We start from the raw sequence: 26,288 nt of genomic DNA on the forward strand, positions 1-26,288 counted from the left end.
GCAGAGCCGGCAGATATCATCATTAAAGGGTAAAACCTATTGGACTATATACTTAGAATTAACTTAGGTGTTATTTTGGAGAAAGAAGGAAAAAAGTTTTAAACTGACAGAAAAACTGCAGCGGCCATTTTGTGCAAAAACCTTTTTTAAAAAAAATGAATATCTTGACTTAGGAGTATCAGAGAAAGGCAATTTTGGGCTTATTTAACAGGGCATGATCTAATCTATAAGACTGTGTGCTTAAAATTTGAATTTGAGAGGTCAACTTTTGAACTTATTTAAAGCAACAGCTAAGCAGCCATGACGGAGCTGAGATCAGCAGTAAGGCAGCAACGTACGAGGGCTGGATCACTTGAAGGAGAGAGAAGTTGACACAGTTTCCAGTCACGTCACTGGAAGGGACGTCATTGGCCACGCCCCCTTCATTAATTATGCATGGGGTTGACACCGTTTCCGGTGACGTTGACCTCTCAAATTCAAATTTTAAGAGCACAGCCTTATAGAAAAAATATATAATTTGCAATTGATCTTGTGGCTTGACCTCTATGCCTATTTTAGAAACATTCACAGTTCTGCAGAAGTTTATCTGGCAGAGCTTTTTTTTTTAAAAATGCCAAGTAAAACAGCGAAATGCTTTAGGGTTCTTTTTCCAGTATCTGAATCATAGGCTGCACCCATTGAGGTAATATAGCCAATGGCTTTTGCTTACAGGACAATTCATTTTCTCAACAACAGTTTATTTAAATTTCATGACTAACAATGAGAAATAGCACATATCAAATAGACGGTCCACTTTTTATTCAGTATTTATTTCCTCAGAATAATTTGATAATGAATAATAAGGCCATTTAATATTTCAGAATAGGAGCCCCATGGCGCAGAGTTGTAAAGCTGCAGTACTGCAGTCTGAGCTCTCTGCTCACAACCTGATTTCGATCCTGGCTGAAGCTGGGTTCAGGTATCCGGCTCAAGGTTGACTCAGCCTTCCAAGGTCGGTAAAATGAATACCCAGCTTGCTGGAGGGAAAGTGTAGATGACTAGGGAAGGCAATGGCAAACCACCCCGTAAAAAGTCTGCCATGAAAACGTTGTGATGCGACGTCACCCCAGAGTTGGAAATGACTGGTGCTTGCAGAGGGGACTACCTTTACCTTTAATATTTCAAAAGGCTTGGGGCCAATGTTTTCTTGTGTTTCCATGTACATGATCTTGTAGTTGAGTTATTGCAAAAACTATTAATTACAGGCAGCAAAGAGATTTTGGCTCTATCATCCTGAGATTTGTACACAACAGCTTTGTACTTAGACATACCATTCATTCATCTAACCCAGTGTTAACTCTGATAGGAAGGAACTGTCTTGGGTCTCAGGAAAAGATCTCTCCCAGCCTTGATACCAGAGATCCAGGGACAGAAGATCTCCTATATGCGAAGCATGTGCTCTGACACTGAGCTATGGCCCCTTCCTGGCTCAGGCTTCTCAACCTGGACACAGGAGCAGAATTATGTTATAAAACGCTGTTTTGTATTAGCATGTTTAAAAAGGTAAAGGTAGTCCCCTGTGCAAGCACCAGTCGTTTCCGACTCTGGGGTGATGTTGCTTTCACAACACTTTCATGGCAGACTTTTTATGAGGTGGTTTGCCATTGCCTTCCCCAGTCATCTACGCTTTCCCCCCAGCAAGCTGGGTACTCATTTTACCGACCTTGGAAGGATGGAAGGCTGAGTCAACCTGGAGCTGGCTACCTGAACCAGCTTCTGCTGGGATTGAACTCAGGTCGTGAGCAGACCTTCAGTACCGCAGCTTTTCCACTCTGCACCATGGGGCTCTCATCATTAGCATGTTTACTTATACAGATATATTGCCATATCTTCCTTTCCCCCTTTTCCTTTCCCTCCAGGGTACTCTATGTTACAAAGCAAGGAAATAATCCCCGTAGCGGCCATCAGTCTGCTGCCCCCTCTGCTAGTTGCCATCATGATAACTGTGATATTCTACCTCTGCCGATCCCACAGGCAGAGGAAGAGATCTAAAGACTGGGCCCAGAAACAAACTCAGCACCACATGCTGCCTGAATCCAGCAGAGTCAACTGCTATGACGAGGTATTATCTGTCAAGACAGACAACCACACCACCCTGAGCTCAGCCTGTGCCAGCAACATCACTGAACTGTTGCCCGTTGAGCTGGATGAGAGAGTGGGGAAAGGGCAGTTTGCTGAAGTCTGGAGGGCAAAACTCAAGCACATCTCATCAGGCCAATATGAGACAGTGGCAGTGAAGATTTTCCCTTGTGAAGAGTATGCCTCCTGGAAAAACGAGAGCCAGATCTTCGCCTACATCAACCTCCAGCACAGCAGCATCCTTCGGTTCCTCACAGCAGAAGAGAGGCACTCTGGCCTCCAGAAGGAATATTGGCTCATCACAGCCTATCACAGTCAAGGAAACCTCAAGGACTATCTGTCCAGGCACATTCTAAGCTGGAGGGACTTGCAAAAGATGGCTGGTTCCCTTGTGAGTGGTGTGGCTCACTTGCACAGCGACTATACTCCTTGCGGCGGTCCAAAGATCCCCATTGCCCACCGGGACATCAAAAGCACCAATATCCTGGTAACAAATGAACGTGAATGTGTGCTCTGTGATTTTGGAATTGCTCTGAGGCTCGATCCAGGCTTGAGTGTGGAGGATTTTGCTAACAGTGGTCAGGTGAGTACTGACAAATATCTAAGCCATTTTTTCTGCGAATGGAAAGCAAAACAGCTGCCAGTCTGCCAAAACAGCCCTACAATAATAGATAGTTTGCAATGAGGGAAAGCTCACTATAAAAGATATCAGAAGACTTTAAATCCCCATGCAGTCAAATTTAAGGCCAGCCTTCTCCTTATTTCTTTGCAGCAGGTCTTTCACATGAACAGCTGACAGACTTGGTAATGGCTGCCTTCTGCAGTAACTTCAGAGGAACTCAAAACTTCTCCATGCATCAGTCATGACCCAGTATCCTTCCTCAACTGCAGTTCCAGCTGCTTTTCCCCCTTCCTGCATTGGGAAAAAAATACAACTGGGGTAATTATTGGCTCAGCAAGGGAAGGGGGAGGGGGTTGTTTTCCAAAGCACAAATGGCAGCAGTTTTTATAGATAGCATATGATTGTCCCTGTTACTTGAAATGAGTAACAAAAACGGATTTCAGTCAGCAAGTTGCATCAGCAATGGATTTCCTAATGCATGTATTATGGTACTCCATCTCTTTCTCTCTCTCAGGATTTGCAGGGTATCATGCTACAGCCTTCTAGGAAATTAGCTGCAGTCTTGCTTATGAACCTCCACCTTTTAATTCAAAAGAACAGATCTCCTGGGCTCTAAACAGTTTCAACAACTCTTTTCCAAGTACCTTCAACAAATTCACAAACACCTTCTCCTAAGTTCACAGAATCAGCATTGCTATCTGATGGCCATCTAGCCTTTGTTTAAAAACCTCCAAAGGAAGCCTGTTCCACTGAGGAACTGCTCTGTCAGGAATTTCTTCCTAATGTTGAGTAGGATACTCTGCTGATTAAATTTCAATCCATTAGTTCTGGTCCTACCTTCTGGGGCAACAGAAAACAATTCCACACCATATGACAGCCCTTCAAGTACTTGAAGATGGTGATCATATCACCTTTCAGCTGCCTCCTCCCCAAACTAAATATACCCAGCTCTTTCAACCTTTCTTCATAGGACTTGGTATCCAGACCCCTCATCATCTTCGTTGCCCTCCTCTGGACCCGTTCCAGCTTGTCTATAGCCTTCTTAAAATGTGGTGCCCAAAACTGAACACAATACTCTAGGTGAGGTCTTACCAGAACAGAGTAAAGCGATACCATCACTTAATGTGATCTGGACACTATACTTCTGTTAATACAGCTCAAAATTGCATTTGCCTTTTTAGCCGCCACATCACACTGCTGACTCATGTTTAGCGTACGGTCCACCAAGACCCCTAGATCCTTTTTGCACATAATACTGCCAAGACAAGTCTACCCCATCCTATAACCATGCAATGGAATTTTCCTGCCTAAATGTAGAAATTTACATTTATTCCTGTTAAAATTAATTTTATTGGTTTCAGCCCAGTTTCCCAGCCTGACAAGAACATCATGTATCCTGTTTCTGTCTTCTATTGTATTCACAACCACTCCCAATTTAGTATCATCTGCAAATTTAATAAGCATTTCCTCTGTTCCTTCATCCAAATCATTTCTAAAGATGTTGAACAAAGCAGGTCCCAGGACAGATCCTTGAGATCCTTCACTTATCATGCCTCATCAAGAGGATGAGGAACCATTCACAAGTACTCTTTGGGTGAGCATCATTTCCCTTGCAAGAGAAGACTGAAGAAAAGTAGGAATTGATCAGTTCTGCCCTCTCTTCATCAACTGTTACAAGTTCACTTTCCTGTCCTCAGAATGGGCCTACCATGTCCTTGCTCTTTTTCCTACTTTGTACATAAGAAAAGAACCCCTTTTTTTGTTTTGTTTAACATCTCATACTGAGCTTTAGCTTTTCTTTCTTTACAAGCGCTGGTTATTTGTTTATATTCATCCCTGGATATAAAGCCCTACTTCCATTTCCTAAATTAGTCTTTTTTTTATTTCTCAAGTCTTTAGAGAGATGTTTATGGAACCACCTAGACTTCTTTAGGCTCATCCCATTTTTCCTTCTCATAGGAAAAGTTTGTGATTGTGCCTTCAATATTTCACTTTTAAGAAACTCCCACCCTTAATTCTTTCTCCTTATTTGTTTCTGACTATGGGATTTTACCCAGCATCACTCTTTGTCACAATTTGCTTTTCTGAAGTCCAAACATCTGACTATTTACATATTTTCCCTTCCCCAAGTCTGTAAATTTCCAAAATCACATGGTTGCTACTACCCAGGGTAGAGGGTACCCACTACTCCCACCTTGTTAACCAGTTCTTCCGTTTTGATGAGAATCAAGTCCAAGAGGGCAGTTCCCCTTGTTTCCTTTTCCACTTTCTGGAAAATGAAGTTGTCAGCAAGACAACTTAGGAATTTATTTGATCTTTCATTTTAGCAGAGTTGGACTTCTAATAGATGTCCAGGTCATTGAAATTTCTCATGACCACTGTGTGCCATCTCTTTGAGAACATTGCAGTCTATTGTAGGAGTATCTCATTTAAGTCCTCTGCCTGGTTTGGTGGTCTATAGCAGACCCCCACCACTGTTATTTCTTACTCATTTTATTTTTACCAAGAGACTGCCAACTAAACTGCCATGTTCAGATCCACGAATTTCCTCACAACTATATACCTCCTTCACATATAATGCTACGCTTCCACCCTTCCTTATTTGTCCCCTTTAAATAAATTGTACCCATCAGTCCTAATATTCCAGTTGTGAGTGTCATCCCACCAAGTTTCAATAATGCCTATTAGAACAATAATGCCTATTAGAACATTAGAACATAGAATGCCTATTCCTGTATTAGGACTTCAAGTTCCTCCTGCTTGTTTCCATATACTGCTTATTAGTGTAAAGACACTGGAATCCATCTTTTATGTACCCTGAGGTTTTCATTTCCTTACATACCTGTGAGTTAATGCTACCTAGTATATGTGCCACATCCTGCAAAACTTTAGCATTCTTATCACCAGTTATTGGCAACATAGTAGTCTTTGAATTATTGTCTCGCTCCCCCATGCAATTTAGTTTAAAGCCTTCCTTATTAGGTTAGCAAGGCTCTTACCAAACACCATTTTTCCTGCTTTCATGAGGTGCAGACCATCTCCTGATAGAAGAGCTTCATCTTGACAATGTAAGCCATGGTCTAAAAATCTATGTAGCCAGTCATTTATTTGTAGTATTCTTCTTTCCTAAACTATGGCTGTCAACAAGAACGGATGAAAACACAACCTGCGCTCCCAGCTCCTTCACCTTCTGACCCAGAGCCACATAGTCTGTTTTAATACATTCCGGGCTGTGCCTGGCAGTATCATTTGTTCCCACATGGATCAGCAAGAAAGGATAATAATCAGCGGGCTTGATAAGTCTTCCTTTCATTTCTGTTACATCCTGGATGCCTGCACCCGGTAGACAGCATACCTCTCAAGATGACAAGCCCGGCTGGCACATTTTGGGCTCTACCCTTCTGAGTAGGGAGTCCCCAGTTTACCAGCACATGCCTCTTCTTATACTGGGGAGCAGAAACTTGAGTCTTCTCATCCATGGGGTCCTGAGAAACCTCCTTCATACTTCATGGGGGCTGGGGAAGTAGTCCTTGTTCAGAAACAGTATCTATGGGGAGATCCTGGAACCAATTGCTTAGCAGCAGAGGCTCAGAATGTCTCCTTGTTTTCCTGCTCCTGTGGGTTACACACCCTCCTCCTGTGTTTGGTTGTCCTCCATTTGCTGAGATTCCTTTTCCTCTCCCTCCTGTTGTCCTCTCAAGAGCTCTTCATGCATTCAGTCCATGATATCTTCACCTTCCCTTATACACTGTAGTGTGGACAAGTGTGCCTCTTCTCCTCCAGCAGGGCTACCAACTTACACTTGCTGCAAGTGTAATTGCTGTCACCCTCAGGTAAAAATATGAACATCTGTGAGGCGACACAGCATTTTGCCTGTACAGGATTAAGTCCTGGGATCATTTGTGAGTATTCTTCAGCTGGTGTTGATTATAATCTACAGCTGTGTCTAACAACTTCAGAGCTGAAGTAATGAGTATTCACATCATGGAAGAGACTCTGCAAAGCTCCAGAGAATGGGGGGAGCTGATTGGAGTATATTGTCATCTGACTGGGAAGGGGGAAAGTATAATTTGGAAAATTCTCCAACAGAAGGCGTTCCTGGCTGGAGTAATCCAGATGTGTTTATCCAGATTGCTGCCCAGCAGCTTCCTGGGGGGCAAGGCCATGCTGCTGGGAGGCCCAAGGTAAAGAGACTTTGTTCTGCTGTGCTCAGTTAGGAGCAGTGTTTTTAGCCTAGCAAAGATATTCTTTCTTATTTTGTGTTTGCTCGTCTGTTTCCTGTGTTTTCAGCCTAATGTAATTTTGGTTACCTGAGAATTAAATAAAAAGATATTTTATACAATAAATAAATAAATTTAGTTATTTGTGCACTCTCTCCATGAGAGACCTGAAGAGCTGGCAACCTCTTGCATCACAACATCCCACAGACTTTATACATCACTGCTTCAGCTCCCTCACCAGCCATGCTGTTACAATCCTTTTCAAAATTAGTTCTGTTCCTCTTGACTTTCCTGAAAACTCCACTATCAAATTACCTCTTGAGACTACTTGTGGAGAGCAACTTACTTTCCTACAGGGTCCCCAGGCCAGACCCCCAGGACTATGAAGAGCCTTGCAGTTTAAAGGCTCAGTATCTCTGACTCAACAGCCAGGGCAACAGTAGAGGGCAGGGCAGCAACTACCCCCAGGCAAACAGGCCCTTATCTCTCAGCAACACAGCAAACAAAAGACACACAGAAGCAATCAGAAATCCCTCTCCAGCAGGCTCCACGCACTCACACAGTTCTGTCACACAGCAACCCTCACACAGTTCTCTCACACAGAAACCTCAGTTAATGCTCCCCAGCAAACTGAACACTCACCATGCCAGCAGTTGTCCCAGCTCCCAGCACCTTCCTCCAAACCAACTGAGTCACTTCTCAATAGCAAGTTGACCCATCAGGAATAATAAAGGAATCCAGAATATTCTATTTCCAACTCTTTAAATGGGAATTTTTAATTGCAGAATAAAATACCACATATTTTAACAAATTTTAGTCTCTTTTCAATTTAGAAGAAACACAATTTCTCTTTTGTGCATCTTCTAATGTCTACTAATTTTTGATCAGGTGGGCACTGCCAGGTATATGGCTCCTGAAGTTTTGGAATCCAGAGTGAATCTTGAAGATCTGGAGTCATTCAAACAAATGGATGTCTACTCCATGGCTTTAGTTTTATGGGAGATAGCCTCCAGGTGTGAAGCTATAGGAGGTAAGATGGTATCACAAGGTGTTTTGTTGTTCAGTCACACAGTCGAGTCCGACTCTTTGAAACCCCATGGACAAAGTCACGCCAGGCCCTCCTGTCTTCCACAATCCTCTAAAGTCTGCTCAAATTCATGTTAGTCACATCAGTAACGCTGTCCAACCATCTCATCTTTTGCCGTCCCCTTCTTCTTTTGCCTTCTGTCTTAACTCAGCATCAGGATCATCTCCAGAGTGCTCCCTCCTCATTTGGTGGCCAAAGTATTTGAGCTTCAGCATCTGACCTTCCAGGGAACAGTCTGGGTTGTTTTCCCTTAGGACTGACTGATGTGATCTTCTTGCAGTCCAAGGGAACCTAAAGAGTCTTCTCTAGCACCACAACTTGAAAGCATCTATTCTTCTGTGCTCAGCCTTCCTTATGGTCCAACTCTTACAGCCATACATTACTACTGGGAATACCATTGCTTTGACTATACAGACTTTTGTTGGCAGGGTGATATCTCTGCTTTTTATTATACTGCCCAGGTTTGCCATAGCTGTCCTCCCAAGGAGAAAACATCTTTTAATTTCATGGCTACAGTCACCATCTGCAGTGATCTTGGATCCCAGGAATGTGAAGTCTGACACTACTTCCATGTCTTCCCCTTCTATTTGGCAAGGTGTGATGGGGCCGGATGCCATGATCTTAGTTTTTTTTATGTTGAGTTTCAAGCCTACTTTTGTGCTCTCCTCTTTCACCCTCAACAAGAAGTTCTTAGGTCCTCCTCACTTTCTGTCATTAGAGTGGTGTCATTTGCATATCTGAGGTTGTTGATGTTTTTCCCAGCAATCTTAATTCCAGCTTGTGCTTCATCCAGGCCAGTATTCCGCATGATGTACCCCCAAAAAACAATTTTGGCTCTCAAGAAATTAAACAAATTACAGACATAGACCTACCTATACTCCCTGAAATATTCTTTTTTTTGGGAAATGGTCTGACCCTATGCATAATAAACAAAAAACCAGTACAGTCCATAGTCTCATCTCAGCTGCATCTTGTTGGATAGACAAATTGAATCCCAATCTTACTGAAGGGCATAATAAATTACAGCAGTTTTCCCCATTTGCAGGGTTGCAACCTGGCCCTGAGTCACAGACCTCTCAATAACGGGTTGCAGGGAGATGGCAAAGGCAGCTCCCGGGCTCCCCTCCCCATTTAAACACTCAACAAGGTGTTTAAATGTGGGGGGAGGCAAATCGCATGCCTTTGCAGTTTCCCCGCAAGGCAGGGAGATGGCAAGGGGAGGAGCTTTCCCCCCCCATTTAAACGCCCCAGCAGGGTGTTTAAATGGGGGGGGAGGCAGCTCCTGGGCTTCCCTCCCCATTTAAACACCCCGGCGCAGTGTTTAAATGGAGGGGGAGAGGCGGATCACCTGCCTTTGCAGTATCCCTGCCAGGTGGGGAGCCATCATTTCCTATTTCCTTGCTCCACCCCCAAATTTTAGTGGGCCAGGAAGAAACAGTATAAAAATAACCAGGCCATTGGGGTGGGGGGGTGGGAAACCTTGAATTATGGGAAAGTTTTATTATGTTTAACATTTCATCCTATACAACCTCCTTTTTGTCAGAGGTTCAAGAGTCAAGTTTAATAGCAATTTGGTTTCCTATAGTCAATTATCTTATTTTGAAAGAGGTTATTACTAAAAACAAAATGTATCAAAAATGCTATATTTTGGAACTGAAGTAATGTCCTATTTGAGTTTACTTGAGTTTGTATTATCAATTAGCACTGGTGAACTGTATTTTTAGTTACTGTATCTTTTTATGTTAAATTTTCTTTTACTTAATGTTAAATATTCTGATTGAATGCAGCTATATTTAATTTACTATCATTTCTTACCATTTTGTCATACTAAACCTGAAATAAAGTTTAAAAAGTTAAAAAAAAAAAAACCCAAACAAACCAGTGAGGGAACATTTAACCTTCCAGGACACTCAGGTCATTTTCGCACTTACCTTATTCCGGAGCAACGTCCCTCTTCACTGCGCAGCGTCTGCACGGATTTCGCACTACTTGCTCCGCAGAACCCGGAAGTCCCGCGGCTTTTGCGTCGCAAATGTAAACTGGTTTTTGGCGGTTTACATTTGCGACACAAAAGCCGCGGGACTTCCGGGTTCTGCGGAGCAAGTAATGTGAAATCCGCGCAGACACTGCGCGGTGAAGAGGGATGTCGCTCCGGAATAAGGTAAGTGCGAAAACGACCTCCGTTTCTGATCTAAGTGTGGTAGTTCTTTTACAAAGGAGTTTCAATGGGAGATTAGAGAGACTGCTGAATTGCAATTGTTAATGAAACTCAAGACAACGCATCCTCCTGGACTGAACTGAGAGCTAGTTTTCCTGTCTCATTACCAATGCGTACTATTATTATTCGGCATCTGAATTCACTCCACTCTCCAAGATAGAAGGACAGATAGGCTTACATTCCAGCTCTATCTGAAGAAGTGAGCAGTGACTCATGAAAGCTCATGCACTTTCACAAATTTTGTTAGTCTTTAAGGTGCTGCTGGATCCTTGTTCCCTTCCCCTAATAAAGAATGCTAGCTGTTAGGTTTCTCCCTCCCTCTTCTGTAAGAAATGGAAAAGGGGGGGAGGGTTTCTTTCTCTCTATGGCTTGCTCTCTATGGCTCTTCCCCCACCCCGTCTCTCTGAAGAAGTGTGTAGGCACATCAAAGCTTATACCAGGAATAAAACTTTCTTAGTCTTAAACACTGTACTCTATTTTTCTCTCTGGCTCTTTCCCTCCCCCCCCCCTCCCGCTCTCTGAAGAAGTGTGCAGTTATACAAAAACTTGTACCTGGAATAAAACATCGTTGGCCTGCTGCCACTGGAGACTGTAACCCCCACCTCTTTTCCTCCTCCTCACTCCCCAGAGGAGGGGGAGGGGAGGAGTCCTCAGCCAATCAAGGAAAGGCCTTCTTTCCTCCGCAAAGCAGGAAATAGGAGAGACTGGTCAAAAGAGCTACGATGCAAGATACAGGAAGGAGGAAGGTTACGAGGACGGACTGGCGTCCGGGAAGCGGTGGACGTGGCCTGTGGGCTGTGGATTTGACACCTTTGATTTAAAATTATAATACTGGAAGCTTAGATAAAATATATACTTGTCAGGAAACTGCTCCTGCCATATTTGTCTAGTTCCAGGGTTGTAAGAACATCTTCTGTTTTCAGCTGCATGTAGATATTCCAACACTGTATTTTTTTTCTTTTTTTAAAATTTTTTTGAAAAGCTTTATTAATATAAAGTTCAAGGTACAATAGTGATGAGACATCAACAGATGTGTAGCATGTACCAATATAGAATAGGGAAATGGAAACATACAAGCTATTAAAGGCTAATTACAGCATTAGTTGACATGACATCAAAACAGCATGGTATGAGTCATTAGGGTTCCTGCTGTCCTTTGACTTTATCAATAAAGGGACGCCATTTGCACATAAAGTCTAGGGAAGCAGTTTGGGAGGAGCCTTCCCAACACTCTTCCTCTACTTCACCTCTTTGTTTTAAGAACTGCGGCCAGAAAGGCACATTTTTCCACTCCTGGTGGCTCTGCCCCGTCATACAAAGCTTTTGGAGGCTAATTTACCAAGAAGTGCATGCCCTCACCTCATACTCTCCACCATTCACGCCAGAGTACGCTCTTCTGAACCTTGTAGGCGCCTCACGCGCTCCTGACCACACAGAAGAACTAGTTTCACACATGTTCGTAGCAGCTAAATTCGCAATTGCACTGGTTTGGAAGCAACAAACTCCTCCTTCGAGACAGGCATGGTGGCTGAAATTGTGGGATTATTTTGTCTTAGATAAGCTCACCTATGATTTGGATCCTCGTTGCTCCAACACTGTATCACTTTCTTTCTATAATTTATGCATACATAGTTAAAGGGGGTGGAGGGGGGAACTCAGCCTCCCTAGCTTCACACACAAATGTTGCTTTTGCAGCTAGGGTGCTTATCAGGTTGGCATGGTAACTGCATTCTCTGCCAAGATTTCTCCTATAGGCCGGCTGGCGTTGAAGGAACTGGAAATAGTTTGCTGGGAGACATGTGGATGGGGGAAAGTTTGAATGGCCTTTTGAGCGGGGATATTCTGGCGGGGTAGATTGGCGCTCAGCATTAGCCATTAATTGCTTGCATATAAAAGTAGAGACATGCCCGTTAGTCCTTACAAGAGCTGGCAATGCAAAGCCTTGATCTTCAGTTTTAAAAAAGCATTTATCGATTAACCTATCTGAAAGTTTATTGAAGCTGACACCTAGTTAAACCTGACAATACCACTGGTTAGGAAAGGCAAAAAGAGGTATACAAAAAGGCCTGCATGGTTAATGAACAAAGTAATAAAAGCAATAAAAGGTAAGATGTAGTCCTTTAAGTGGTGGAAAGCTAGACTGAGTGAGGTAAATAAAAGGGAGCACAGGCAGTGGTGGATAAAATGCAAGCCGGTGATCAGACAGGCAAAAAGAATCCATAACAAAGACTAACAATAAAAATTTATTCAAATACATTAGAAACAAAAAACCAACCACGGAGAGGCAGCGTGTCCATTAGGCAACATTCAGAAGCTGTCTAGGGTGCCCGCTCTTCAGGGGCGTGTTGTTTCTGCTTCCTGAGGGGTTGGAGAAATCTTCTGGCCCCTCAGCAAGCAGAAACAACGCACTGGGCAGCTGCCTTCGGGTTGAAAGCAGCCAAGAGGTGCCTTTCCATGAAGGAGCCGCTCAGCCGCTTTCAACCCAAAAGCGGCCAGTCGCCTTTTAAAAATTACGCTCTTTGGAGGATTCCAAGGAAGCCTCCAAAGAGTGTAGTGCAGGGGGAAAGCGGCGGTGTGGCAGCACTCTTGTGCACCGCCCGCCACTCTCTGATCCCCCTTACGATGATGTCACTTTTAGGATGTCCCCCTCCCCAAAAGGAGCTGGGGGGGGGGTAGGTTTAGCAGCAGATCCCTTAGTGCCGGCCCTGTGAAGATGACACCAAATTGTTCAGGGTGGTGAGAACCAGGGAAGACACTGAGGCATTCCAGAGGGAGCTGAGGTTGGGTGAGTGGATGTCAATGTGGCAAATGAGGTTCAATGTGGGCAAGTGCAAAGTAATGCACATTGGAGTAAAAAATTCTAACTGGCAGTAACTTACCAGGAGTGAGATCTTGGAGTCATGGTAGAAAGCTCCCTGAAGATGTTGACTTCGTGTCTGACCACAATAAAAAGGCCAGTCCTATGCTGGAGTGTACTAGGAAGGGGGCTGAAAACAAATCAGCCACTATATAAATCCATGGCCAGCCTCATCTGGAATCCTGTGTACAGTTCTGGTCACCACATCTTTAAAAAGATATAGGATTAGAAAAGGTGCAGAAAAAGGGGAAATAAAATTATTATAGGGATGGAACACCTTCCCTATGAAGAAAGGTTGATGAGGCTTTTTAGCTTGAAGAAATGGTTGAGGGATGACATGATTATGCATGGATCAGAGAAGGTGGAGAAAGTAGTACTTTTCTCCCTTTCTCACAACACAAAAACTCAAGGACACTCAATGAAATTGCTGAGCAGTAGGCTTAGAACAGATACAAGGAAGTACTTCTTTGCCCAAAGAGTCATTAATACATGGAATTCACTGCCACAGGAAGTGGTGGCTACAAGCACAGACAGCTTCAAGAGGGGACTGGATAAACATTTGTAGTAGAGGTCCATCAGTGACAATTAGCCAAAATGTATAGATGGAATACTATGTCTGGAGCAGTGATGCTCTGTATTCTAGGTGCTTGAGGGGAAACAGTGGGAGGGCTTCTGGAGTTCTCATCTTGCTGGTGGATTTCCTGATGGCATCTGGGTTTTGGCCACTGTGTGACACTGAGTGTTGGACTGGATAGGCCATTGGCTTCATCCAACATGGCTTTTCTTATGTTCTTATGAGGGTATGCAATTTATTCTCCTTCTGTGAAGACACTTGCTATTGCTGCAGCATGCACATATATATAGATGACTCCACTTCTGATGAACATTCTCGCTGATTACTTGTAGAAGTCAAGAATCATGAGCTTCCATTTGGGTCAAAAGTTCAAGAACAACTGTGTATGGAAGTTATGAGAGACATAGTACTGCATGGACGTGGACGGCCAGAGATACCAAGTAATTGGTTGATACACCAGGTGAGCTATAAAGCAATTCGCAAAACAAAGAACATCTGCCTTCCGTGTTACAAAATTCTGTGTTGAAGATAAAGCACTGTGAATTGTGGTGAGCCCGATACCTCTACAAAGTTCTCAAGCAAGGTATAAGGAGAGCAGCTGCCCAGTATCACTGGTCTCCAGGATCTGTTACCCAGGGGAGCCATTAAGCAGATAATGCTATAACTTTACTTGAAATTTCTTTCCATTATAATTGTCTGCAAAATTATGCTAAAAAGTTTCACTTTTTTAAATTCAGTGTACTTTCTGACAACACCAAGTACTACACACTATCATCCCCTTTCTACAAATTTTATATCCCTCCTTCAGGATACAAGGAGCTCTCAGAAGTTGAGTTGATCAATTATTCCCCCTGTTTCTTTAAAGAAAACATTTTGTGCCTCTAGGTTCATATTCAGGCCTCACCTTTGTTTGTTTACAAAGTCGTAGTTTTCTGGATGCCTAGGGAGTCATAGAGTCACCCACTTTATTAGTGGGTGGCCAGGTTTTGCTGGTTTTGTGACTCACACTGGGACAGCCACTTCTAATAGAAAATACAGTGATATAACCCAGCAAGTTAAAGCACTGTGCTTAAGAGAATCAAAAGCTGGAAGAGAAGGAAATACCATATTTTTCGCACCATAAGACGCACCCCCCCCAAAAAAAAAAGTGGGGGGGGGGAAGTGTGTGCGTCTTATGGAGCAAAGGCACGTACCTTCCTCCGGGGGGGGGATCCACTGCCTCTGCCTCTGATCCTGGCACTTCCCCCGTGCCTGCCTGCCTGGCTCCAGCTCTGACGCTTACAGCAAGCGCCAGGATCGCTCCCTCCGCCCTCCGATCCCAGTGCTTGCTTTAAGCATCAGAGCTGAAGCCAGGCAGGCAGGCACGGAGAAAGCACGCCGCCCCCTCCACAGCCGGCGCTTGCGAAGCGCTGGGTTTGCGGAGAGGGCAGGTGCTTCCTCTGTGCCTGTCTGCCTGGCTTCAGCTGATGCTTAAAGCAAGCGCTGGGATCGGAGGGCGGAGGGAGTGATCCTGGCGCTTGCTGTAAGCATCAGCTGAAGCCAGGCAGACAGGCACGGAGGAAGCACCCGCCCCCTCCGCAAACCCAGCGCTTCACGAGCGCCGGCTGTGGAGGGGGCGGCATGCTTCCCCCGCGCCTGCGTGCCTGGTTGGGAAACAAGTGGCGAGATCACTCCCTCTGCCCCCATCGCAAACCCAGCACTTCGCAGGGAGCGATCTCGCCGCTTGTCTCCCAGCCAGGCACGCAGGCGCGGGGGAAGCACGCCGGTGCCTGCGTGCCTGGCTGGGAGACAAGCGGCGAGATTGCTCCCTGCGAAGTGCTGGGTTTGCGGTGGGGGCGGAGGGAGCGATCTCGCCGCTTGTCTCCCAGCCAGGCACCTGCGTCTAATGGACCGAAAAATACGGTATATGGCTTCAGCAGGGCTGCTTGTCAGGATGACTCCATGTAAATTGGACAAATCTAGCCTAATCCATGCAAGGGATAGACACGTGCAGCAGAATGAAGGTTGAACAAGGTGGTAGAATGGATGCTAATAGGGGACTGCTGCCCCAGGTTAAAAGAAGTCTTAGAAATTAAAAAGTTAGCAGATCAAGGAAAAAGGCTCTACCGTAAGTGTTTGTCTGAGCCCTGAGATATTAATTTTCTATTTGCATGGTCAGATTCAAAAGTATGAATCAAAAGAAAACTACACTTTTCAGGATAGTCAGATAGATCTTAAAGAGAAGCTTATTTTAGTTTCCCTGAGAGCAAACAGCAGTTGGAGACACAGCTACATTAAGTATTTGTCAATTAATGCAGTTTGCTCCACCTTTAGTTAATAAAAGTGTTGCAGGCTGCTGATAGCCAGTTACGCTTCAGATATTTAAAACAACTGTAAATTGGCCAACAGGGTTTGTTAATTTAAGTGCTGTCCAGCACCTGCAGTTTGAAGTACTAAAACCAAGCCTTCTTGAATTTAGGGGGAAAAGAATGAATGCTGTAACTTTTGATGCCATCAACCACAGTATCTTTTGAGCCTCCTGTCCAGGATAGGAGTTAATAGTACCTTGGTCTGGTGTGTCTATGCCTGCTTGGTCCAGATTCCAGAAGGTGGTGTTGGAGTGCTCTGTTACATGGAACTTGTACTATGAAGCAGGGTTTAATTTCGCCCTCCAGCATGGCCACTGGATAGCATTACCTAGGAGTAAGGATGAAGTGTTTTAAGGAGATATAAGTGGGTACCATAATGTTATCCATATTCAAATGAAAAAGCTCAAGTATTTTTCATCTTTCCCAGAAAGCAGCAGTAGATGTACTAGACAGTTGTCTTAAGTTGGTGACTGGTTGAATGTGAGTTAATAAACCCAATCTAGGCAAGGTGGTGGAGGAGGAAAGGATATTGGATTTCTACCCCACCTTTCACGCTGAGTCTCAGAACGGCTTACAATCTCCTTCCCTCCCCCACAACAGACACCCTGTAAGGTAGGACAGGTTGAGAGACCTCTGAGATAACTATTCTTGAGAAAACAGCTCTGAGAGAATTGTGATTTGCCCACGGTTACTTAGCAGCTGCATGTGGAGGAGTTGGGAATCAAACCTGGTTCCCCCAGATGAGAGTCTGTGCTCTCAACCACTACACCAAACAGGGCCATGGAACAGGATGCCACCAGAGAAGGGTCTATCCTTCCCACCCCAAACCCCCAGCAAAAAGATACCCATTTTCATGAAAGCAGGGACACCACAAACAAGGACCGTTTTCGCACACAGCTTACCTCACAGTCACAATCCTGTTCCCTCCGCAGCGTCTGGTCGGATTTCCCACCATCTGCGCCAAAGTTACAGGAAGTGCCGCAGCTTTTGCGTAGCAAACGTAAACCGTTAAAACCCAGTTTACGTTTGCTATGCAAAAGCTGCGGCACTTCCTGTAACTCCAGCGCAGGTGGTAGGAAATCCGACAGACGCTGTGGAGGGAACAGGATTGCGACTGTGAGGTAAGCTGTGTGCGAAAACGGTAAAGGACTCAGATAATTAATTCAGTTAATAGGCAATTTTATACAGGATAAGTAATTCTTCAGTTAACCTTAGTCCAAGAACATTTAGGATTTTACACAGGTTAAATCCAGTTTATATAGTGTAAACCCAGCACTTTTTAGCTGTGGTAACAGAGCAGATAATGAAGAACCAACTAAAGTATATTCAGTGCAGTGGTGCCTAGTTAATCAGGTCAGTTTATTCCAAACCAGGTGAAATTTCTGAAGGTTTTTTAATAATACACTACAGTATCTCTTTAAAACACATAATATACTACAGCAATCTAAGATGAATGTTACCAAAGCATGAATGACTGAAGCAAAGTCATTCCTTTTAAAAAGATGATGTGAAGAAAGACCTTTTTATTTGGGGTTTGAGGCAGGAGGGGAGAAGTCAAATGCTCCCAAGCAGGCCCAAGTACCTAGGGCTTTTTTTTGTAGAAAAAGCCCAGCAGGAACTCATTTGCATATTAGGCCACACTCCCTGACATCACCATTGTTTTGCATAGGGCATTCTTCATAGAAAAAGCCCAGCATGAACTCATTTGCATATTAGGCCACATCCCTGACACTGTCAGTCGGAACTGTGTAGCTGTGCATTCCTGCTAACCTGTCTCCCCTGCAAGTACCAACAATCAAAATGTTGGAAATGCTAATGGCCATTCTGGCCAGAGACTATGAAATGGCCAGCTTACACTTTAGTTCGAATCTGAGACCCTGAAGTTGGGGGTTTGAAAGAGTAAATTTTATCTTCCTGAAAACCTCAGTTAAAGGATTGTTTGACCCACAAGGGATGGGTAAACAGAGATGATAAAATCCCTTGGCACAGAGGGAGAAGGTCCATTTTGGCTGACTCCATCTGGAAGAAGGAGCTCTCACATCTGAGCTCTGTCTTGATGGCCACCATTGCCAAGTGAAACTGTCCTTTGTCTAAGACTTCAAGGTAGTGGGGTGTTTTTTTGTCAACTCTAATTTCTAAACTAAACAATCTGCCTTAGAACAAGATCAGCCAGGGCACAGACAATCACGTGTTTACATATTTCCCTGTATTCCCTGCTCAGTATCGTCTAGTGCAGACAGCATGTGTGTGGATATTTTAAAAACAAATCCTGCTGGTAGTTGTTCCCCAGAGCGCACTAAGATCCAGCTCCCAAAGCCTTTTAAGGATCCCTGGACCAAAGGAGGCCAAACTGAAAGTAACGAGGGAGCAGGCCTTCTCCATAATGGCCCCCCACTGGTGGAATCAGCTACTGGAGGAAGTGCGAGCCCTGCGGGACTTTAATCAGTTCCGCAGGGCTTGCAAAACCACCCTCTTTCTGCAAGCATATAAAGAGCCCTGAAAGCGATATCTAGCCATCGGAATACATCTATTGAACATAGCACCTTAATTTATTTGTAGTTTTAACTTTTTATGTAACCGTCTTTTAAATGTATTTATTAACTGTATTTTAAAATTGTTTTATGCAAATCATGGTTATACCATGTCTTGTTAGCCGCCCTGAGCCTGCTTCGGCGGGGAGGGCGGGATACAAATAAAAGTTTATTATTATTATTATTATTATTGGTACTAAGTAGAACTCTGCCATTGGACCATGCTATTTAAAATGGGTTCCAGGGAAATGGAGGTGGTCAGTTGCTAAACGGCTATTTCTCCAGGAGTGTACAAGTGCAGCAAGCTGTTCCTGTGGTGACCAGACCTTGAATAGTGGGAGACACAGGAACTAGATGGAACCTTAGAAGGGCAACTTGGGAAAAGCTAGGTTAAAAAGGTAAAGGTAGACCCTGTGCAAGCACCAGTCGCTTCTGACTCTGGAGTGACATTGCTTTCACAACATTTTCACGGTAGACTTTTTATGGGGTGGTTTGCCATTGGCCGGAGTATTGACCATTTCAGTAGGTAATTTCTAGAACGACCAGTTGGTGGCAGCATTCTTAAGGAATAGTGAAAGCAACCCCTCTAAGAGCCAGGCAAGCTGGAGAGTGGTGTGTTGCCGGCCAGAGTCTCAGGATCCTCACTGGGCACTTTGATGCTTCAGGGGGCCTAATGAAACAGTGCTTGTGGGTCAAGCAAGCATGTTTGCCACAGACAGCATAACTGGCACATTGACTGAAGTCTGGTGAAAGGTACTTTACATCATTTTTACTAGCTATTCATATGAACATATGAAGCTGCCTTCTACTGAATCAGACCCTCGGTCCATCAAACTCAGTATTGTCTACTCAGACTGGCAGCAGCTCTCCAGGGTCTCAAGCTGAGTTTTTTCACACCTATTTGCCTGGACCCTTTTTTGGAGATGCCAGGGATTGAACCTGGGACCTTCTGCTTCCCAAGCAGATGCTCTGCCACTGAGCCACCGTCCCTCCCCTAACATATGAAGCTGCCTTCTACTGACTCAGACCCCTGGTCCATCAAAGTCAGTATTGTCTTCTCAGACTGGCAGCGGCTCTCCAGGGTCTCAAGCTGAGGTTTTTCACACCTATTTGCCTGGACCCTTTTTTGGAGATGCCAGGGATTGAACCTGGGACCTTCTGCTTCCCAAGCAGATGCTCTGCCACTGAGCCACCGTCCCTCCCCTAACATATGAAGCTGCCTTCTACTGACTCAGACCCCTGGTCCATCAAAGTCAGTATTGTCTTCTCAGACTGGCAGCGGCTCTCCAGGGTCTCAAGCTGAGGTTTTTCACACCTATTTGCCTGGACCCTTTTTTGGAGATGCCGGGGATTGAACCTGGGACCTTCTGCTTCCCAAGCAGATGCTCTAGCACTGAGCCACCGTCCCTCCCCTAACATATGAAGCTTCCTTCTACTGAATCAGACCCTCGGTCCATCAAAGTCAGTATTGTCTTCTCAGACTGGCACCAGCTCTCCAGGGTCTCAAGCTGAGGTTTTTCACACCTATTTGCCTGGACCCTTTTTTGGAAATGCCGGGGATTGAACCTGGGACCTTCTGCTTCCCAAGCAGATGTTCTACCACTGAGCCACCGTCCCTCCCTATTCATAACTATGGTCAGATTGAAGCCACTCCTAAGCTGTAGACCCATTCCTTTTTTGCAGTCAAACACATCTTTGCTACTACTATTTTAGAAAATGTAGTTAACGTCTATTGTTTTCTGATAAATCACGCTCCCTCTGCCAATCTTGGGTAAGTTTAGTACTTACTGAGAGAAGGGCTCCTTGACCCAGCTCTGCTTCTAGAGCAGGATTTTGCTGGTGCAAGGAGTGCTTTCAGTTACAGCCTGTGCCCAAACAAGCCTCCAGGCTTCGCCCATGCTGTAATGTACACTATGCAAGCTACCCTTACATACAGAAATTTCAATATGTAAAAATATGGTAATCTCTCTGTTGACTGAATTTATCACATGGAGCGGATGGATTTTGTCATATGACATCAATCATGCTTATCTTCCAAGCCCTTCATAACCCAAGACCCACGTATCTGAAAGAATAAAGTTGGAATGAGTTACTGAAAGAGGTTAGCATTTAACTCCTCCCCCTGCCCCAATTTTCATAGTTCTACGTGTTGTTTCGACTGACCTTTGTTGAGGACACAGTTGCAGTCACTTGGCAGATATGTAAAAAGATTAGAAGTACTCCTTGACCCACCTCTCCCTCTAGAGAAGCAGGTTGGTGCAATTGTGAGGATAGTTTATGTTTGAGGTAGTTTTAATTTTAAATTTGTTGTTTTCATAGTTTAATGCTTCTGCACATATTGAAAGCTGACCAGCCACCTGCTTCTCAGCAGGAATTCTGGAGTATGAATTTTTCAAAGAAATATATAGGTAGTCATTCATAATATAAGTAGTAGTTCATAGTGCATCTTAACAACTCAAAAGGAAACCTCACAATGGGAGGAAATCTATTTTGAACATGTTAAAAGTTAATTAGCTTACATCTGGGCAATAACAGCCACAACCCATAGTTAAGCTTATGACAGCATCAAAGTGTGCCAACCGGACTTGTTATCCTAAGAGGTCTGCTGGGTGCACACATCCAGCATGTGACAGAAAGGATTGGAAGACTTATCAAGCCCACGGATTACTATCCTTTCTTGCTGATCCACATGGGAAAGAATTATACTGCCCGTCATAGCCCTGAATGTATTAGAAAAGACTATGTGGCTCTGGGTCAGAAGGTGAAGGGGCTGGGTACATAGGCTGTGTTCTCGTCAGTTCTTCCTGTTGAAGGCCGTGGCTTAGGATGAGAAAGAAGAATACTTCAAACAAATGACTGGCTACGTCGATGGTGTCATCAGGAAAGATTCGGATTTCTAGACCATGCCTTACGCTTTCGAGATCGTAGTTTCCATCAGGAGATGGTTTGCACCTTACGGTGGTAGGGGAAAGGGTGTTTGGTAACAGCCTTGCTAACCTAATAAGGAGGGCTTTAAACTAAATTGCATGGGGGAGCGAGACAATTTCAAAGCCTCGTAAGATGCCAGAAACTGGGGATATGAACATTAAAAATTTGCAGAGAGTGGTGCATACACTAGGTGATGTGAACTTGCAGGTTTGTATGAAAACTAAACCCTCGGGATGCAAAACGTGGATTCCAATGTCTACACTAATGCACAGAGTTTGGGAAACAAACAGGAGGAACTGGAAGTCCTAAAACGAGAAGGAGACTATGACATAATAGGCCTTACTGAAACTTGGTGGGATGACACTCACAACTGGAATATTAGGATTCAATGGTACAACTTATTTAAAAGGGACAGACAAATGAGAAAGGGCGGAGGCGTAGCAGTATTTCTGAAGGAGGTATATACTTGTGAGGAAATATGTGAATCTGAGCATGACAGCTCAGTTGAGAGTTTCTGGGTAAAAATAAAAGGAGTAAGAAAAAACAGTGATATTGTTGTGGGGGTCTGCAATAGACCACCAAGCCAGGCAGAGGACTTGGATGAGATACTCCTACAGATTGCAAAGTTTTCCAAGAGAAGGGATACAGTGATCATGGGAGATTTCAATTACCCGGACATCTGTTGGAAGTCCAACTCCGCTAAAAATGAAAAGTCAAATAGATTCCTGACTTGTCTTGCTGACAACTTCCTTTTCCAGAAAGTGAGGAAGGAAACAAGGGGATCTGCTATCTTGGATTTAATTCTCACCAACAAAGAATTTATTGAAGAAGTGGAAATAGTGGGCATCCTGGGCAGTAGTGACCATGTGATTTTGGAAATTACAGTCTTAGGGAACGGAAAAGCTATATGTAGCCAGACTTATAGGTTGGACTTCAGAAAGGCAAACTTAGAACTATGCTGGGTAAAATCCCATGGTCAGAAATACTTTGGAATAAGGGGGTTCAGGAGGGGTGGGAGTTTCTTAAAAGCAAAATACTGAAAGCGCAATCACAGACGATTCCTATGAAAAGAAAAAATGGAAAAAGCCTGAAGAAGCCGAGTTGCCTCCATAAACAGCTCTCTAAAGACTTACGAAATAATAAAAAAAACTTTAGGAATTGGAAGGAAGACCTTATAACCAAGGATGAATATATAAAAAATCACCAGGGCTTGTAGAGAAAAAGTTAGGAAAGCTAAAGCTCAGTATGAGCTTAGGCTGGCCAAAGATGCAAAAAACAAAAAAGGGTTCTTTTCTTATGTTCAGAGTAAGAAAAAGAGCAAAGACATGGTAGGCCCATTGCGAGGGCAGGAAAGTGAAATCGTAATGAGTAATGAAGAGAGGGCGGAACTGCTCAATTCCTACTTTTCCTCAGTCTTCTCTTCTGAGGGAAACGGCGCTCAACATGGCAAAAACAGAACATATAAGGAGGGTATGAAGTTCCAACCTAGGATCAGCATAGGGGTAGTACATAAACACCTAGTTTCTTTAAATGAAACTAAGTCCTCAGGGCCAGATGAACTGCATCCAAGGGTTCTAAAAGAGCCTGTGGATGTAATTTCTGAGCCTCTGGCTATTATTTTTGAGAATTCCTGGAGAACAGGAGAGGTGCCAGAAGATTGGAGGCAGGCGAATGTTGTCCCTATCTTCAAGAAAGGGAAAAAAGAGGATCCGGGTAACTACCGACCCGTCAGCTTGACGTCTATACCTGGAAAAGTTTTAGAACAAATCATCAAACAGTCGGTCCTGGAACATTTAGAAAGAATGGATGTGATTATTAAGAGCCAGCATGGGTTTCTCAAGAACATGTCACACTAACCTGATCTCTTTTTTTGAGAAAGTGACTACCTTGCCAGATCAGGGGAATGCTGTAGACGACATTTATCTTGATTTCAAAGGCTTTTGATAAGGTTCCACATACTATCCTTGTTGACAAGTTGGTAAAATGTGGTTTGGATCCTGTTACCGTTAGGTGGATCTGTAACTGGTTGACAGATCACACCCAAAGAGTGCTTGTGAATGGTTCCTCATTCTCTTGGAGAGGAGTGACAAGTGGAGTGCCTCAGGGAACTGTCCTGGGACCTGTTTTGTTCAACATCTTTATCAATGATTTGGATGAAGGAATAGAGGGAATGCTTATTAAATTTGCCGATGATACTAAATTGGGAGGGGTTGCAGATAAAGTAGAAGACAGAAACAGGATACAGCATGACCTTGACAGGCTGGAAAACTGGGCTAAAACAAATAAAATGAATTTTAACAGGGATAAATGTAAAGTTCTGAATTTCAGTAGGAAAAATCCCATGCATAGTTATAGGATGGGAGCCACTTGTCTTAGCAGTAGTATGTGCGAAAAGGATCTAGGGGTCTTAGTGGATCATACGCTGAACATAAGTCAACAGTGTGATGCAGTGGCTAAAAAGGCAAATGCAATTTTGGGCTGTATCAACAGAAGTATAGTGTCCCAATCACGTGATGTGATGGTATCGCTTTACTCTGCTCTGTTAAGACCTCACCTGGAGTATTGTGTTCAGTTTTGGGCACCACATTTTAAGAAGGATATAGACAAGCTGGAACAGGTCCAGAGGAGGGCAACAAAGATGGTGAGGGGTCTGGAGACCAAGTCCTATGAGGAAAGGTTGAAGGAGCTTGGAATGTTTAGCCTGGAGAGGAGGCGGCTGAGAGGTGATATGATCACCATCTTCAAGTACTTGAAGGGCTGTCCTATAGAGGATGGTGTGGAATTGTTTTCTGTGGCCCCGGAAGGTAGGACCAGAACCAATGGGTTGAAATTAAATCAAAAGAGTTTCCGGCTCAACATTAGGAAGAACTTCTTGACCGTTAGAGCGATTCCTCATTGGAACAGGCTTCCTTGGGAGGTGGTGGACTCTCCTTCCTTGGAGGTTTTTAAACAGAGGCTAGATGGCCATCTGACAGCGATGAAGATCCTGTGAATTTGGGGTAGGTAATTGTAGGTTTCCTGCATTGTGCAGGGTGTTGGACTAGATGACCCTGGAGGTCCCTTCCAACTCTATGATTCTATAATCCTAAAATTTCCCTTTTCTGACATTCATTTTTTTTCTTGTCCTACCTTCATGTTGCTAATCTCTCGTGCTTGTTTCAGGGAATGCATTTCCTAAGTGACACCATCATAGAATGCTGGGATCATGACCCCGAAGCCCGACTCACAGCCCACTGCGTGGCAGAACGTTTTAACCTGATGGCGCAGATGGACTGTGATGACATCCTCAACAACAACCGCCACCACAACACAGACAATGAGGCAAGCAAACTGGGCTGCCCAGGAGAGGAGCATTAAAACAGTGCCAGGAACATGCAGTGATGGAAGAAATAGATACGTGCAGGACAGAAGTACTCAAGGACATGCCACTCTGCAAAAATATAACAAATACCCCCATTAGAATAAAACAGAACTCAAGGCCTTTGTATTTCCTAGGCAGAGCCACTGTATTATTTTTATGCACAACGTAAGGATGTAAATCTTTTTATAATTTTTAATGTAAAATACACATTTGCTTTCTTTCAAAAAATGATTGTTAACAATTAGACATTTTTAAAAGTTATTTTTCCTCTAATGCTAATTCTACTGGGCTACAGAAGAGGAGAGGCAGAAAGCACTTGAGCAAAAGCCTAGAAGAAAGTGACAGCAGCTACCACCTTTTTAAAATTAAAGTTTCTATTGCTATAGACTTACAGTGTTTCCAAACAATTTGGTCACACAACTCAAACTTCTCACGAAACCATGACCAAGCATAGGCCTGTCATCTGATGAATGAAGTGTTTTGGCAATCTTCTTGTCCATTCAGCAGGATATTTTCTCCCTTTCATCCATATCTGACAATGATAGCTCTTTTGTCCCTTAAGCTGACCCTTACCTGAAAACTCTACCAGTATCTAAAGCTGATACTAAGCATGGAATGATAATAAAGAAGTACATGTGCTTCTCGTCAGGAATCGGGGGCCTTCCCCCTTCCCCCATCATGTTTACCTATAAAGCTACTCACTGATGATCTCTCTGTAACAGATTTTAAAGTGTATCCAGAACACTGGGCCAGAATCCAGAGTGCAACCTTTAAGCACACTTTCTAAGAAATTATATAAGGATACCAAACACATATTCTTTTTGAAGTTTGGCTTCTGTAGCAAGGCATTACATGACTGAAATGCCTGTTTCCCCTGCCTGTTAAGTCCCATTAGGAGATAGACTCATATGCTTTTGAATGACTCCACTGTTAGACAAAAGCGCTGTAAGTTTATAGAAAATTCACTCTCTATACCAGGGGTGGCCAAACTTGCTTAGCATAAAAGCCACAAAGAATAAACATCAGATATCTGAGAGCCACAAGGCATGAACGTTAGATGTTTGAGAGCTGCAAGACAGGAAGGAAAGATGGGGAGGGAGGTAGAAAGAAAGCAACTTTAACTTTAAATGTATTCTCCAAGCCACTGACTTGGCCTGGAGAAGTGTTGTAAAGAGACAAATGCCTTCTCCAGGCCAGCTGATGGGGCAGTGGGGGCTTGGAGAGCCACACGATATGTGTGAAAGAGCCACATGTGGCTCCCGAGCCGCAGTTTGGCCACCCCCCTGCTCTATACCACTGGACAAACTGACAAAGAGTGTCAACAATTTGGTTTTAAATTCTACGCAGCCGTGAGTACAATATGCAGTTTTAAAAAATAAAGTGAGATGAGCAGTGAATTTCAGTATTCTTTAAAAGCCACCAAA

At 43.9% G+C, this 26,288-nt stretch overlaps 1 protein-coding gene across 1 annotated transcript in view; it reads left to right on the plus strand.

Moving 5' to 3' along the window:
• LOC132589730 (TGF-beta receptor type-2-like) overlaps positions 1 to 25,125 on the plus strand; it is a 37,574-nt gene extending 12,449 nt beyond the window's left edge. Inside the window, exons 4-7 of the mRNA XM_060262454.1 lie at positions 1,899 to 2,701; positions 7,849 to 7,990; positions 14,029 to 14,156; positions 24,666 to 25,125. Coding sequence (XP_060118437.1) covers positions 1,899 to 2,701; positions 7,849 to 7,990; positions 14,029 to 14,156; positions 24,666 to 24,860 — 1,268 coding nt within the window. The 3' untranslated portion in view covers positions 24,861 to 25,125. The remainder of the gene's footprint in view (positions 1 to 1,898; positions 2,702 to 7,848; positions 7,991 to 14,028; positions 14,157 to 24,665) is intronic.
• The last annotated feature ends 1,163 nt before the right edge of the window (positions 25,126 to 26,288 follow it).

This window comes from Heteronotia binoei, chromosome 21, assembly GCF_032191835.1.
Source record: "Heteronotia binoei isolate CCM8104 ecotype False Entrance Well chromosome 21, APGP_CSIRO_Hbin_v1, whole genome shotgun sequence".
Lineage (NCBI taxonomy): Eukaryota > Metazoa > Chordata > Lepidosauria > Squamata > Gekkonidae > Heteronotia > Heteronotia binoei.